General features: G+C 40.3%; 1 protein-coding gene and 1 non-coding gene across 2 annotated transcripts in view; both read left to right on the forward strand.

The window, feature by feature from the left end:
- LOC129097858 (rho guanine nucleotide exchange factor 17-like) overlaps positions 1 to 17,807 on the forward strand; it is a 61,141-nt gene that overhangs the window by 29,605 nt on the left and 13,729 nt on the right. The window contains 2 exon segments of the mRNA XM_054606783.1: positions 10,852 to 10,929; positions 14,466 to 14,648. Coding sequence (XP_054462758.1) covers positions 10,852 to 10,929; positions 14,466 to 14,648 — 261 coding nt within the window.
- trnam-cau (transfer RNA methionine (anticodon CAU)) lies at positions 16,887 to 16,959 on the forward strand. Its single transcript has one exon. It is a non-coding gene; the product is annotated as a tRNA-Met (tRNA).

The following is a 17,807-nucleotide window of genomic DNA, read 5'->3' on the forward strand; positions in this document are numbered from 1 at the left end:
ATATCTAGCAACTGCTTTAATCCAAAACTAAACAGGAAATGCTGAGGATGTAAGCACTCTGGAGTTGCTATAGAAACAAGATGCTGTGGATGTTGATGTAACTGGTCAGATGACGATTGTGTGCTCTTGTGTATCTTAAGACGTGTCTGATAGTGTTCAAGGTATTTCTTATGTTCAAAGAATCCCACGAAAAGTAGAAAACCAATGAATGAATGATCCGACTAACAAGTATTGTCTTTGCAGGTTAGACAAAGCCATGGGTTATTCTTCTGTGCCACAGAGCTCGATTGTTGAGGTGTGAAGCATGACTAGGTGGGTTATGCAACCGAATGAACATAGAAATAGAAATATAAAGAAAACACCTCCCTGTTTACTCTTTACAGAACTTTAAAGCTTCAGACTTTAGAGGAAGGTTAGTTTAAAGTGTTTACTGTGTCATTCAAGTGGCCTTTATTTTGTTTTAAAGGTGGTTTTGTTGGTATAGAAAATAAATACATGTATGGCCCAGAGAACGGAGTATATGTATTGAAATAATTCTGCGACCCCGACTCCTAACATGCCTGAGAGATTGTCATCTCTGATCTCTGTCACCAGACCTTCAAACTCGTCTGTTGTTTCTATGGCGACAAGGATTAAAGGCCAATTACCTGCCACGAGTTTGACCTTTAAATGTCCCTTGTGACCTTTTTCTGTTGTCACCAACTGATCTCAGTTGGAGCGAAAGACCGAAAGTGTGGTTGGGTTTAACGCTGGACAAAAGCCACCTCATACAGTGCTTAGTTTGAACAGGAAACTCTTGTTTGCTTGTTATTTGGTCAAACTATAATAGTGTGCAATGTAGAAATACTCTGTATTGAGCTGGTTGACATCAAAACACATGAGGCTTGTTATTTGTGTTGATATTGCATAGTGGACTGTATTTTTAAACCACTGTTGCTTCTCTCAGTTACTTTAAAGCTGCTCAAACCCACATGCTGTGCCGTGTTCTACTTATGAAACTTTTTCATTAAAACTGCATTTTAGATCCAGCTGATGTGTGCACACTCGCACAACTAATCCTTTTTTACCATTTTGTCAAAAGGGCAGTTTTTCCGTCTTTATGCTCTGATGACAGATTTTTTTCCCCATGTGTATGATAAAGGGTGTGTACTTGGCTTGCTGCGTTTTAATGTGGGTGCCTGTACTTAATGAATTGTTAAAGGACCATACTGGTAGTTGTGCATGTTTTAGGTCATTAACTTTATGTGGTAATGCGGTTGCTAACAGAAACTCTATGAAAAACTGACCGTAACAGTGTGTGCAAGACAGTGGAAATTGGTTCAACAACCATGTGATGAAAATATAACTTTGTTCAAAAACGAATAAAGGCATATAAATATAAATAAATGAAGCCAGTACTCAAATAATGGCCTATAACAGCTGAGCTCAGGAAAGAAAAAAACTAAATAATCCTTACCTGTATTACAGCACAATGACTTGAATGGAAATTCAGTGTGATCTTATTTATTTCCAAAATGCTATTTAGTATTGCACTTTCATAAAGTGCAATTTTAAGTGTTTTAAGTGTCTGTTTAGTCAATACAATATTATAACATAATAATGGAGTAGCCTTTAAGTGTTTGTTTAGTCATATAATGAAAAATGCCAGTTAAAGAGAGAAAAGCAGCACAAAAGAAGCTGGAAAGTATGAAATCGCATTATCACATTATTTCTAATTTACTCTTAATAAGTATGTATTTTAATAGTCATTTAGAGAAGAAGCCTTTCTGTTTTCCATTGCTGTTACTATTTATGAGAGAGAGAAAAATCCAAGTAGAAGAGGCTGAGAGATCCTAGTCCCAAGTATGGGTCAAGCTTCAAAAACACGATCAACAAATCCCATAATGGAACTCAACAGTGTCTTTCTTTGGACTCTGCATACTTTCTAAATGCCAACTTCTTTCAAACCCCACACCTCCAGATTTTCAAACTGGCAAGTTTTGAGTCTTGAGCCCAAGCCAATATAACCTGGATGACCCTCCATAGCCATATATCACAGTAAACAACTGTTTTCACATCTGTATTTCACATCTCAAGACACGTAAACTGAACCTGGTGTGTAAATCTGGTGGAGTGTCCCTTTAATCGATTGTCTTAGAATTTGATGTTTATGCCATAAAATCGGAAAATGTGAAATACATCTAAAAAAGTTGCAACATGCTTGTAAAAATCATTGTCAGTGTGCGTGATTAGTAGTTAATGACATCGTTGCTCACTGTTGTCATGTTTATCTGGGGGCTGCAGCTGTTCAGTGTTCCTGCACAGACACAGAACAGAACGTTAAATAATTGGTACTGTTGTTACATGAAGAAGATGTTGGACAGATCATTTGAAAGCTAGTTTAGAGAGAGAGAGAGATGGATGGATGGATTGGATAGCTCTGTCATCCTCCCTCTTTTCATCCCTCAGATGCCTCGATCGATTACTTATGGAGGGATTGGTCGTGTCTGGCTGAGCAGGATGGGGCTGAGCGCTGTAAGCGTCTGCCCTGCCTGCTGCCTCTCATTTTACACACCCGGGGGGAGGGCCATGACACACTCACAAACACCCACACACACACACACTTTTTATCTCTCCCGTAGACACACACACCTCGACATACGCTCAGGTCTTGCTTACATCATCCAAGCAGTAGAAACAGATCAGACACCCATGCTTACATGCTGAAGTGTTCTCCTTTTCCTCTCACATACGGTGTGTGTGTGTGTGTGTGTATGTGTGCGTGTGTGTGCTGCGGAGCATACCTGCTACAGAACAAGACGCACACTTTGAAACACAAGACTGAATTTATGGAAAAGCAGAAGATTTGCATGCCGAGAGGTTGCTTTTTGAAGGACTGAATTATTCAAAAGCATCGGTTGCCAGAAGAAGAGAAGATAGAAAGAACAACTAAAAGGAACATGTTTGTTTCGTGTCGTTAGTAAGCGACAAGGTGGTGATCGCCTCGACCCCGCAAGTGTCGTCTTTTATTTTATCCGACGTTACTCTGCGGAAATGAAGACCGTGTTTGTGTGAGTAAACAAACCCTGCAGGTGTTTTCTGGTTGTCTCGCGGGTGTCTATGTGCCAAAGTAAGTGTGCGTTCGGGCACAGGGACCGCTACGTATGCTGCAGATGGTTCGAACCCTTGCCCAGTTCAGCATCGCTCTGGAGGAAATGAATGAGAATGGAGAGAATACAGGAGATGAGGGAGGAGGAGGAGAAGAGGTGGTGGACAGAGATGCTGTGGATCAGTTCAGACACAACAACAGGAATCGGAACTCCAGCGGGAATTTGAATGGGAATGGACTTTGTGCTGGAAGCCCCCACGGAGAGGTAGACTTTGTTTTCTTTTCTTTGCAGTTAAGATTTGTGTGATTTTGCTGCATATCAAGGACATCATCACCTGCCGCTCCAACTCAATTTAGATTTCACTCCATCCATCCTCCTCCTTTTTGTTCTTGTGATCTCCTCCTTATTCGTCTGCTGCAGTAGATCCTGCTTCTCTTTGAACTCTTGGTTTATTTGTTCTGTTTTTCTGTGCATCCCCTTCATAATTGTAACCTCATTCTTTGTTTAAACATGTCCGTCTTCCTTGGATGATGTCTCTTTCCCTCAGATCCTCCTCTGTCTGTCTCTCTGTTACAGAATTAGAGCTGAGTGAATCACACGATTAACTCCAACACCTACCGTCACAAACACTCACACCACTCTTTGTAGTCTCACTGTCTGTCCATCTGCACTCGTTCATGAGTCTCCACTCATTGTCCAGTGTTTTGATGATCTGTGCGTAGATATCTCTGTTAGTTATTAAGGTGTAAAATGTATTTAAGGCATCTCGAGCAGCAATTTATTTTGTGTGTTAGTAGTATACCTTGAGTTATGTATGCTTGAGTGGCAACAAATATGCTTCAGATTACGTCCATATATGAATGCACAAACTCATTCTCACTGCAGACATAAAACTGCTGTAGTTCTGCTAATCTGCTGAACTAAAACAGATCTTCAATCCACATCAAGGATTTAAGTGTATTTATATGTGGGAGGGTGAAGTAAATCTATGTTAATGCCGAGCTAAATTTTCTTCTGATACCAATGTTTTTAAATTTCGGAAGCAATTCCCCCCTAAATTTAGAAAATGATAGCTAACTAGTTACCGTAGCAAGGACACAAGTCTTTCTTATTTCTGACCCCTCCTGTTTTTGGTCCATAAAATCTATGAAACAATATTTAAAAAATGTCAATGTCAATTTTAAACAGCGTATTGTTTGTTTTGTGTTGTCTGAAGAAAAACAGCAAATATTCACATTAGAGAATAATTGCTTAATTAATCCCACTTTCTGTCAATGAACAAATAAATAATCGAGTAATTTGTTCAGCTGTCTATGTAATGCAGTATAAGAACAAAATACTGCTTCTTTTGTTAGACCCATTTGTGATATTGATAAAGGAAATATAGAAGCAGCAGCCGAGGACTAATGACAAACCTCAACATATATTATTGTATTAACTGAATGTGTGAATGTAAGGTGAGACAAATGTGAGGAGCTTTAGAAATTAGAGAGTTAGAGGTAAGGAATAGAGAAGATGATGATGATGGAGGAGTTGGGAAGTGGATCAATAGCCAGTGTTTGCACATGAGAAAGAGAGACAAAACTATTGATCAGTGTAGAGTAGGTCAGAGAAGTCAGTGGCATGCAAAATGACAATTGAGGAGTACATATCGATCAAACAGCCTATGATAGAGACACACATACACACCCACACCCTGTCGCTTACATCAGCATGCCAGAATCACAGAAAGTGAAGGATTTACTTGAACATGAAGCAGATGTGGAACTCAGTCTGTTTTACAGTGGTGTTTGGATGAATGGAGTAAAAGCTAGGTGATGAGGAGGCTTTCTCTTTGGGCTAAGAGGCTGCCTGTTGCTGCTTTCGCCAGGCTGTTGCCAGGGGATACAGTCGTCGGGGAGTTGGGATGAAGGCAGCAGGGGTGGAGAGGTGTGACGACAGCGATGAGATGAGAGGAAAGAGCTGTGTTTTTGTCGACATCAAACAGTATAGGTTTTAGGGAACTAAAAGCCCGTTTTTTTATATATTGATGATGCGTTGTGCTGATGTTTACGTACTTATTCAGTAAATTGGTCACATGAAGATACAAGGAATTGAAAGAAAAAAACAATAACGTCACAGATTCAGCATTTCCTCCTCAGTTTTCATTATAGGAAAGTGGCCAAAAGCGACTTAAGTCAGCAGTAAAGCTAGTGACAGCTTCATATTGAGCATACAGACATGAGAGTGCAGTCTATCGTCTCATCTCACTTGTCAAGAAAGCAAATAAGCTTATATCCCAAGATGACAAACAATTCCTTTTACAACTTATTTATTGAAGCTGCCAATTTCAGTTTGTATACATCTGTGCATACCATTCATTTTACCATTTATTTTGATACTACAGTTTGAGCTTTTTGATAATTCCACCACCTTATTTTTTTTTTTATAAGTTTATTTATTCGCATCCACTTCCATTTGCCAGATGCCAGTGCAGGACATGGGGAAACACTTACCTCCAGCACACACAATAACTACTAAGGCCCTTCACACCCTTGGTGAACTCACACAGGTGATTTTGATCATTTTGGCCAATTACGACTTATCTCAAGACAGTTTACAGACTATGAGGGACATCTCCCTGACTCTTCTATTGGCTTTATTGCATTAGTTAGAGCAGGACAAAATGAGATGTTTTAAGACATTCTGTTAAAATAGAGACCGACATACAAGAATAAACATGGCAGAAAAATAACTTTGTTGGCAATATATCATTATTTGTGCGAGACCGTATGCTTCACAGCTGTGTCCCTGTCTTTTTGTCGCTCACAGAGAGAAAAAAAAGTGGCAAACAAAAACTTTGATGGAACCAATTTGAAAGCGATTGAGTGGTAGCAGCAGTAGTAGCTGTACAGCGTGACAGAACAACATACACTCAAAGACAGAAATACAGTACGTAGTTGATACACAGCCTGACCTCTGCTACGTGAAACCACAACTTAAGTATTTAAGCAGAATGACATTAGACAAAGCTATCTTCGCTCTGACTCTGGTGTATGTTTTCTTTGCTGTCATGCTGTAATGTTTGGCTGCAGTTGTGAGGAATAACTTGCTTTATGGACCCCCTGTGTCCACACCATTATCGAGACACCAGAGCTCGCAGAGGCACATGGGAGAACATGCTGTACTACTCACACACTTGATCAGACATTTATCTCTCACACACACATGTGGGTTTCCTGTCCAATCCCCTCCGTGTTAATTAGTGACGGGCTGAATCTTGTGAACCATCCATTCTGTCACATTTACTGCTGTTCCAAAGGCAACGTTTGAGAAAGTGACTCAAAGAATCACCATACTTAACATATCAATGCATGTTTGTGCTCTTTGTGCCACATCTTTGGCTGTTTTGGCCTGATTAAATTACACAAACACATTCTTGCTCGTCAGGCCACATCATTCCTGAGATCTGGGTGGTTAAATAGATCAAAGTTATTGGATTACAATGAATTTGAAGGTGTGATCTCAAGATTTTTAGATTTCAGAAGGTAAAATGATTACACATTCTGTCTGTTGTAAGCATCCCTCACTATTAGAAACCGCTTTGTAGTACCCGTACCCGTACAGTATTTACAGTATTATTATTGACATTTTTTATGTGTGCTCTCATTTTAATCTGAAATGTTACCTCCAAATAAAGTGGTTTAGAAAATCAGGCAAAAATTTTGACCTGTCAACAACCAACGGTTTGACCAGATTACAACCTGTTTCATCATCTTTATTACTTGCCTCGTCTTGCAAATACCACATTTGGTCTAATTTTGGTATTTGCAAGACGAGGCAAGACATTAGCTATAATAAATAATTATAATAAATAATTGTAATAATTAATTAGAGTTATCTTGTGTAGGTGAGCGACGTGGGAGAAAGATTAGATGGCAAACAGTGACTCAGCCTTTGTCATCATTGCACCTCGGTTATATTTTGTGACTGTGGTTTTATTAAACTGGATCCATTTTAACTATGTGGTCGAGGCTTGACTCATTAACCATTCAGCATCTAAGCTTACTATCTTAACCCTGCTAGCAAAACGAAACTAGCATTTCACCATGTTCTGATGATGTGTGTGTAGGTGTTGGTAATCTTATAAAGACCACCAGCACAGAACAGAGGAACATTACGGTCGTCAGGGACAGTTCCCCTGTTGTTTTATCTCACCATCGCACACGTACATGAGTTATCCTCGTCCTCCTGTTCCCATCACTACCATCTGAACAGCTCTGTGAGGGTCCAAGTCACTCTTGTGATGACTCCTTTTGTCAGGTTGACATCAAAGTAATGATTCAACAGTCGGGAGAAAAAGAGAGTGGATCTGCATTCATCAGTTTGATCATCGTAAATGAGATTTAATTTCAATGAGACATTCACGCAGAAGGAGGCAGGTGTGTGTGCGTGTGTGCGTGCGTGTGTGTGTGTGTGTGTGCGTGCGTGCGCGCATCGTGTCCAGTCAGAAAATGCTCACAGTAACTTGTTGTAGCTACCAGGGAAATCCTGATTTTACTACACGTACTGTATGCTGCATAAATACTGCAGTGTGTAGTATTTCTCAGATCGCACTACTGCAGTTCCAAATACACACAGCACTGTTGTCGTCTAGCAGTGCAGCTGCGCTCCGTGCTTGCTAGCATCATTCTCAACAAAATGATCATCTGATGACAGATGTGGGTGATTGATTGATTGTAAGATATAATGCTGAAATGATTAGTCATTTCTTTGATTAGGAAATTAATTGACAGGCCGCAAATATGGTAAAACATTTTAAACACTCATCAAACAAAACATTTGTTGGTTCCAATATTTAAATTTGCTACTAAGCTATAATTATAGTTAATTAATAATAAAATGCCAATATCTATATTTTATCTACTTGTATAATGAAAATGATATTACTATATATACAATAGAAAAATTTAAATATCAAACATTTTCTATTGTAAATATTTTCTTAAGTCTTTTCTGGTTTCTTGCTGTTCACATTTTTTATTTTATTACTTAATTATATACTGTTGGGGTTAGCCAAAAAAAGAATCGAACCTGGATGTCAAATAAGTCTATTCAGATTTCCAGGTGTAAAATTTACTCAGAAAGATCAGCAACTGAACTATGATGTCCTTTCAATAAAAGTCTAGTTAGCCAACACTTGCAAAACTGTGGTTCGGGACACTTTGGCAGAGCTGCTGCTCACTGAATCAGGGGACTGAGCCAAGATTTATTTTGAATAGATGAGTGGTCCTATATGAAGGGAGATTACTGTGGTATTGTCATTCCCTTTCTAGCCATGTATAGCCCTGTATTTATTCCGTCTACTCCCTTCTGTTTATGTTTATATCTCAGGGCAGACTAGAGGAATCGCTAAAGCAGCAAACACTATTTATCTTAAGAATAATTATTTGACAAAAGAGATGGTGGCATGTAAATGTCAAACTAACAAAAAAACTACACTGTTTTTCTCTCATTTTAAAAGGCAGGTTTTTCACTCAATTACTTGCATGCACTCCCTGTATCTCACACACACACACACACACACACACACACACACACAGTCAGTGCACTCCATCCAAAGGCCACCTTTCACCCTCCGGTGGTACCCCACAGCGCCCATGGGATGCCTTCAGATGCCAAACACTAGAAATGGCCTTCCGGGAAGTTATTGTTACGGTTATTTATAGGACACAGTGGTGCTGGCAGAGAGGAGCAGGGGAATTGGAGAAGAAAAAAAACTCCTCAGTGTGCTTTTGTGGCCTTTGTAAATGTGTGTGAGTGTGTATGAAAGACACTGACAGACAGTGTGGTTACATAGGCACCATAGGGTTTTGCCTGTGGCTCCGTCTGATATTTAAAAGTCATGTTTAGTTCTGTACCAGAATATTTTGGGAGTCTCCCCTGAGACCCCTGAGATAATATGTCTGACTTGTTCCATGGTCCTTAAACTCCCTTTGTTATTCTCCTGCCTCTCTCTCCCTTACCACACACACACACACACACACACACACACACACACACACACACACACACACACACACACACACACACACACACACACACACACACACACACACACACACACACACACAGCCTGTCTCAAGTCATGGGAAAGACTTGTGTAGCACAAAGCTGTCAGTTATTGCCATGGGGCCATTTTAAATTATAGTTAAAAATCAACTTAAGCTTTTTATGTAAGATTTTTCTCTTTTTGCCCACTCATCCCTTCATCTGTCTTTCTTTGTCTCTTCCACTTTCCCTCTCTGCTTTAATGTGTTGGGCTTTTTGTCCACTGTGAGTCAGAGCAGCTCATTCACTTGCGACCAGGAATCATGAGTCATTGTTAGAGTGAACAGCTGAGTCAATTTTGCTTCTGTAGACTTCCTTGACCCCTGTGACCCCTAAACTGGTGTGTGTGTGTGTGTGTGTGTGTGTGTGTGTGTGTGTGTGTGTGTGTGTGTGTGTGTGTGTGTGTGTGTGTGTGTGTGTGTGTGTGTGTGTGTGTGTGTGTGTGTGTGTGTGTGTGTGTGTGTGTGTGTTTTAATATGCAAGTGTCGTAACATCTTTGCAGTGTTGTTTGTATTTTCCCCCTCTTAATAATCTTCTTAATAAAGCTTTATGATATTTAAGATCTAATATTTCAATCAAACAGTTGAAGGGACTTAAAGCAGTATAACCAAAAAGTCAGAAAGTACTCTGTGTTTACTTTGCTTCTCCAAGAAGATTAGGCAAATTATACCAACAATGGATTTAAAAAAAATCTAAGATGTGGTTTAAGAAGTGAGACCTGCATATAGCGTGCGTGCGTTTGTGTTGGTGTGTGTGTGTATTTGTGTGTGGGTGTGTTCAGTTTTTTTTTATGCATCTACCCAATGTCTTGCAAGTTATTTTACATTTTGCTGTCATGCAGCCTCATACAGCAGTTGGAAGACACATCGAAGTCTCACATTATTAAGTGAATCAAGGCTGCGGCTTCCAAAACATTAAACCCTGAATCTTACAACTTAACAATCACCCGTAATGATGGGATCTTGGAAACTTCTTCATTAAATCAAGTTGGACATGTAGGATGTAGGAGTTTTTTCTGAAGTGACTTTAAATGAAACTTATCTCATTTCTGTCGTTGCATCTTGTAAAAAAGAAAAGAAAAATGCCTAAAAATAAACGACAGGAATCATCACTGATTTTGTCGGATAGTTGTTACTGTAAATGTACAGACAGGACACAAAGTGGAAGAGAGAGGATTGTGTGTGCAACACATGTTTCAATAGGAATCGATTCAGGGAATTTGCAGTTATGTGAAATTATCTTATCGACTAGGACACCAGGACACCACAATAGTGTGCGATTTGAAATAATAAAAAAGAAAACATTAATTCAATACTGAATAATAAAACCTGTGAGACCTCTGTAATGTCTGAAACACAAAAACCTGACATTTGATTCTCACACACTGTAAACTTAACCAAACCTAAATAAAGCAAGGTTACACACTATTACAAGAAGGATCATTCCACTTGACTTTATTCAGGTTCATATTAAGACTCATTAACATTTATTACCATTTGAGATACAGAAATGTGCATTTAAGTGATTGTGTGTGTGTGTGGGTGCCCTTCTGTGTCTGAAAAAAATAGTATTCTCCACATTGTGTATCCTTTAGCAGAATGATCTTAATGACATTATAAAGCTGAATAAGATGCATCTAAATGCTTTAATGATTGGTCTTCTGTTTTCACAGGACATGAGGAAACATGTGATGATGACCCTCTTGGACACAGAGCAGTCATATGTGGAGTCGCTACGCAGTCTCATTCAGGTAACACACAACTGCACACTCTCACTTTAGCTATAGCACATGAACACACAGAGTCTTACTGAGTGTTTTACCATCACACATATGCAAACATACACAGAAAGAAACACAGCATTGTGAATTCACAGATTGCTTAGGACGTGAATAACAAATGTAGGTAACAATGGTGTTATGTAATCCACTTATTGCTATTCAGCCTGTCGGGCTAATCTGCTAACCCTGTCACATCTCACTGTCATCAGCATTATTTACACACACACACACACACACACACACACACACACACACACACACACACACACACACACACACACACACACACACACACACACACACACATACACCTTTATCTGACACCTATCTCTTCCAACACTTAACTAACCTTTACCCCAAATCTTAGCTGCATCCTCTTTCTCTCTCTCTCTCTCTCTCTCTCTCTCTCTCTCTCTGTCACACACACACACACACACTCCACACCTTCCCTACTTGTTGTATAACCTGTCACCATGTGTGTGGGCGTACAGCGTGTGTGTGCTCGCATACATCTGTGAGAAATATGTGCGTGTGATTGCGCGCTCACATCCCGCATGCACGCTGACTTTTCTGCGCGTCTCTCTGTGCATGTGTTTCTGTGTGTGTGTGTGTGTGTGTGTGTGTGTGTGTGTGTGTGTGTGTGTGTGTGTGTGTGTGTGTGTGTGTGTGTGTGTGTGTGTGTGTGTGTGTGTGTGTGTGTGTGTGTGTGTGTGTGTGTGTGTGTGTGTGGCCACCAAGTGAATAATCCTGGGCTGTGTTCCCATGGCGACACAGGGAAAGTAAGTGTTACCACGGTGACTGCAGTGAGATCCCTGAAGGAGGGTCTCAGATGTGGTTTAGCTAAGACAGCTCTGCAGCAGCTTGGGCAAAGTTGAAATCTGACTCTTTGCAGTTTATTTTCGGGGGACTTAGGAAGGTTTCTGTGAACAGACATATTCAGCTTTTGTATCACAGTCAGTTGACGTAGGACCAGATACCTGGACTGGCATAGTTCATAAAAATGAACTGTACTTTTCAATGTTTTTATAATAATATCAATCGATCAAATGTCTGCATGTATGTGAAAGATGTCAGACATACTGTCAAGAACACACATACTGTTATAATTACAAGGTCTGCAGTCCACCGCAACCAAACGGAGCATTTTTTTATCTTTTAGCTTGTTGTTTTGGTTTACTCTTGGTGTTTCCAGACATAGCAGGCAACTGCTTTCAGCGAATGAGATCTTAAAACCCCACTGTACACCACCTGCTCAGCAACAAACAGCATACAAGGGTAAAGACTAGCTGGTGAATTTAATTGAGCATCTAGCAGCTAAAGAGACATATATTTCCTTCGGGAGCTATTAGAGACAAAAAGAGAGACGAAAAAAGAGTTAATATTTGACTTGAATGAATATGTGACATGATCAGTGTTGAGCCGACTGAACTCATTGCTCTTTCAGCCTAACTCCTACTACTAAGAGTAGAGGATGGAATGATTTATTAGAATGATCAGAACTACCAAAACTATTTTTACATACCCAATTAAATTAAAAAAATAGACCAACTGGGTGTTTCACCTGAGATAAAGTGAAAGGTAGACCAATCTACATGTTAGTTAGGAAAGAAAAAGGAAATCATATTTACTGTGTGTAAGATAAACACATCTGATATTCTTTTGTAATCCTGATAAATCATATGTGGACTTTGTGAATGAAGTGTCTGTATAGGACACTGTGCTCAACTCGTCACAAAGGGTGACACATCATCAGTTTGTTCAGTATCTGACTCATGGTGACCCACACAGCGATCTCTCTCATCTTTCACACTTTTGTCATCTTCCTGACCTGACCCTCTCCTCTCTGTGCTCTGGAAAAGAACAACACCACTGTACAATACTTTCACTAATGAGAATCAATACATTTCATTGCCAGCTGAAGATTAATGTTAAAGTTTGCAATTTCAGGAAGATAATGAGCTCGTATGTAATTCATTCATTCATTCATTTTCCGTAACCTGCTTATCCAGTTAAGGGTCGCAGGGGTGCTGGAGCTGATCTCAGCTGTCAATGGGCGAAGGCAGGGTACACCCTGGAGAGGTCGCCAGTCTGTCGCGGGGCAGACATATATAGACAGACAACCATTCACGCTCACATCCACACCTACGGGCAATTTAGAGTCTTCAGTTAACCTAAGCTGCATGTCTTTGGACTGTGGGAGGAAGCCGGAGAACCCAGAGAGAACCCCCACACGTAATGTGTTTCCAAAAGAAAGACAGTTGAATCAAGCTGAATCACTGCTGCTTTTAAAATGTCTCGAAACCCTCTTTCTCTCAGCTGTCTTCAATACAAATGTTTTAACCTGGAAATTGGATTAAACATCCGATTTGCCATGAAGTCTCTGGAGTTTCTGGGTCAAATCTTACTGAGTATATTTTAGATAGTTATTTGAATCTCTAAATTCCTATCAGTTTGGCACAGGGGATTTGAGAAGACAGTGACATATTAGCCCCCACCCTATTTATTATTTTAATTTAGTGAATGTCTCAAAAACATAGTACTTTACTTTGTCACTTACCTGTATCATTCTGTTATTAGGTATTTTACTGGGATGTGTTTTTTTTTTTTTTTTGTATTCCTGCTAAGCCCTCCCCTGTCAGCAGAGGGCGCTCTAAGCATTATAGTTGGCCTCAGAAACGAACGTCAGTAGAGTAGAAGAAAGCTCAGCACGTCATCTTTCAACAGGTAAACTGAGTATTTACCAAACTCAGGTAACAGACAACATGAGTATACTTGAGTAAAGACGTAGTAACTGTAACATGCAGGGACATAGAATTTGATAATAGCCCGCATGGTAGCGTTGTAGCCTTCTGTGTGCAATCCCTCCCAACTGAGTCACATAAATGTTTTAGTAATGACTTTTTACTCAAATAAGAGCTTGTGCAACATTCACTCTTAATTTTTCTTTATTGTCATATGAAAAAGAATATAATTGAGTGATGCTATTGGCATGACTACCATTAGAAGTTAGATGATGCAGCAAAAGTAAGTAGAAAGAATCCATCAGTATGTGATGAGTGAGTTCAAGTGTAAATTCATATTTCATATTTCAACAGAAATGAAATGTGTTTTTAGATGGAAACAGGGATTTACATCAATATGCCCGATACTCTATTCACATCGCTTATACTGTAAGAGCATCCACGTTCACGTCAACTGTAATTCTGGAGGTATCAGGGATGCCTGACTTCTATAATTATATTATCCCACTCAGTGAAAAGAACCACAGCATTACCATCGAAATTGTGGCAAAATGTCTGCAGTCATCACTGTCGGTTACATCTAAATAGAATCCAGCGTTAACACTAATACAACTCATTTCAGCTCATTTTAAGGAGCCATAACAATAATTAGTTCTCATAGCTCTCAGTGCTAGAAACACATTGCCTCCACAGCTAACCTTGTGCATATATTGTTGAAATGATTTGAAACGGTCTGTATCTAACTTGTTTGCCTTGTCCCCTCAGGGCTACTTGCGTCCTCTCAAGCAGCCGGACAGCGGCTCCATAGTGGACCCTCTGCTGGTGGACGAGATGTTTTACCAGATCCCTGAGATCCTGGAACACCATGAGCACTTCCTGGAGCAGGTCTCCGGATGCGTCAGCCAATGGCACGATAGGCAGACCGTCGGACACTTCCTCATCCAATCAGTGAGTAGAGATTAAAACAAGTGTCCTCACCTTCTATTTTTACTGATAAGAAATATTTTTCATATGAGTCTACTCATGTTTTTGGACATTTCAGGTTGGGTGACCAGCTAATTTACATTTCTGAAGGTCCCTTTCTGTCTTTACTTTGGATGGCATTAGTTAGAATACGAGGGTGCATTACTACATGTAATGCTATCTCCTGTCATCCAGCTGCTCTGCTGTTACTTTCTTTGCACATGGCTAAAAAGCCATTTAAAAATCTGTTCACCCTTAAACATGGTAGATAAAAAATTCCCTAGCTGGGGAAATCAGGTTTTTTGTTTACATGATGTTAAAGAGACCAGGTTACAGTGGAAAGCCAACTGACAAAAGATACAGTGCACTTTGCTTCTCTGGGACGGTTTTATAGTTTCACTGTACATTTGATTTTATTATCACTGCAAGATAAGCTAAAGAAAGAATTTCAAATAAGGTTTGACAGCAGATTGTTGTTCAGCTCTGTAAAACTGCGGTTTTCTAATTCGGGCTTCCCTTTTTTTTCTTAGTCATTATTCAAATGCATTCAAGTTTAACACAGGTTCTAGTACATGCTTTAAGACCGTAGTTTCTCAGTCTGGAGGACTTTGCTTAGGAACCGGTGGATTGTCAGTTGTCAGTTAGCCTCCTGGGGACTACGGAGGTGCCCTTGAGCAAGGCTATAGACCCCCAAACTGCTCCCCTGCCTTAGAATACCCACTGCTCCTTATACTAGAATGGGATAAAGCAGAGGCTAAATTTGAGTGACTGTAGAAGTTGACTCAATATTTATGTATTAGGGCTGCACGTTGGTGTGGTGGCTAGCATTGTCGCCTCGCAGCAAACAGGGCCCGGGTTCAATTCCCTGGCTAATCGGGCCTTCTGTTTTGAGTTTGCATGTTCTCCCTGTGTTCTCCTGCTTCCTCCCATAGTCCAAAGACATGCAGCTTAGGTTAAATTGAAGCCTCTCAGTTGACCCTAGGTGTGGATGTGAGTGGGTCTATGTCAGGCCTGCGATAGTCTGGCGATAAGCGGTTATGGATGATGGATGGATATTTATATATTATTTGATTAAGAAGTTTGATTGCACACATTTTCTATGAATTTCTCGTGGACTTTTCTGATCTACTGTGGTGCAGCACTAAAGCAACTTGTACAGACATATAAAATGTATTTCGACTACACCAGAGCTTGAATGAATAAACAGTCTTTAAAAAGCATTATTGACGGCAGAGTGGACTGAAAGGAAGCTGTTTCTATTAAGAGACAGTTGGCAACATTTTTTTAACATTTTGTTTTCCCGGTGACCTCTTGTCGACCCATTTAAAGTTTCCCATGACCCGAGGGTGGCTCTCAACCTAGACTTTAAAAAAAATAGTGCACTAAAAAATCTGTGTTGGTCCTAATGTCAGGTTGAAGGAGAATTAAAGAATAAATAGCTTCTACTTTCAGCTGTAACGGCTATAACAGTATACATAAAGTCAGAAGAAGCACATAATCTAGTTTCTTCATAGACAGGCCATTAGACCAGAATGCAGTGCTGCCACAGCTTTTGGGGGTTTTTTTAGATGGGGAAAAAAACCTCACGCTCTTGCTATGTAAATGCTATTGTTATCCCTCTTAGCACCTCACAGCATGAATTAATCAGTACCACAAACTCTCACTGGAGACACAAACGGTCACACAATGACAATGTGTGAAATGCAGGAAGCTTCCAAGTGAAAGTCAAGCAGTTGAAGTAGTAGATTGAGGAAAAGTTGCTGCTCCTAAAAACCAAAATGTTACTTTGGCTCATTTTTATAACACTTCATACCTCCTGGGATTAATTGGTTTCAAGCAAGAGAGAGAACTAAGATTTTCGCTTTGCTGGGGTAGATCCTCCACGCTGCTCATACCGAGTCTCACGCTCCCTCCCCCCTGTCTCTCTCTGCTGTGATAGGTCCTCCACGCTGCTCATACCGAGTCTTACGCTCCCTCCCCCCTGTCTCTCTCTCTGCTGTGATAGGTCCTCCACGCTGCTCATACCGAGTCTTACGCTCCCTCCCTCCTGTCTCTCTCTGCTGTGATAGGTCCTCCACGCTGCTCATACCGAGCCTCACGCTCCCTCCCCCCTGTCTCTCTCTGCTGTGATAGGTCCTCCACGCTGCTCATTCTGAACTTTACACTCCTCCCCCCTCTCTCTGCTGCGGCTTTTAAACCTCCAGCAGCAGGAAGAAATCTCAGGCCTCGTTGGCGCAGTAGGCAGCGCGTCAGTCTCATAATCTGAAGGTCGTGAGTTCGAGCCTCACACGGGGCACATGTTTTGTCTGTTTATAGGGTTAGAGAATAAAGCAGATTGGCTTTGTCGGGGGTATTTCTGATAACTGATTTGATTGTGTTTTTAGACACAGATGAACCAACTCTGTCTTCTTCCTGCTCCGTCTGTGCCTTGTAATGACAAACGATTAACAGAGCTAAGACTAGATCAGTTGATGATATATTTAACAGCGCATACCTATTCTCTCTCTCTTTCTCTTCTCCTTTGACTAATCCTCACGTTGTCCTCAGATGTTATTTGTCTGTCCTCTTACTGTTCCTCAAGAGGGAGCGAGGAAAGGACACTGGGAGATGGATGATAAAAGAGAAATACATGGAGGAACAGAAGAGGGTCCCACACTGTGCCTTATGTCTGTTCACACTGTCCATATCTTAAAACCTTTTCATTTGTTGTTTTTTGAATTTTCAGTCTCTCTCTGTGCCCTGCCCTTTATCGTTAAAAAGAAAGCAGGACAGGGTTAATCATATGTGTGGGTTTATTTGTATGTTTGATGGATTGAAATAACTATTATTCTAATTGTTTGTAACGCCAGCCTAAACCAATTGTAAACACAAAGGGAACCTCTCCATTCCAGCTCTTTGGCTGTTATTATGAGTCATTTACACAGAAACAAAAACAACACATATTCAATGTTGACTGTTCAGCACATGTTTAGCGCAAAGTGAACCAAAATGGCAGTACTGGGATATTTTCCTCTTATCTGTGTTTTTTTTTTTATCCTGATTGTTTCACCAAATGCAACAATGTACCTGGGAAATATTAATCCTGGAATTATGGGAAGATGGTTTTGTTGTTGGTGGAAAGTAAATACGCTTGTGACATTTTAT

The sequence above is a fragment of the Anoplopoma fimbria genome, chromosome 1 (assembly GCF_027596085.1).
Source record: "Anoplopoma fimbria isolate UVic2021 breed Golden Eagle Sablefish chromosome 1, Afim_UVic_2022, whole genome shotgun sequence".
NCBI classification, from domain to species: domain Eukaryota; kingdom Metazoa; phylum Chordata; class Actinopteri; order Perciformes; family Anoplopomatidae; genus Anoplopoma; species Anoplopoma fimbria.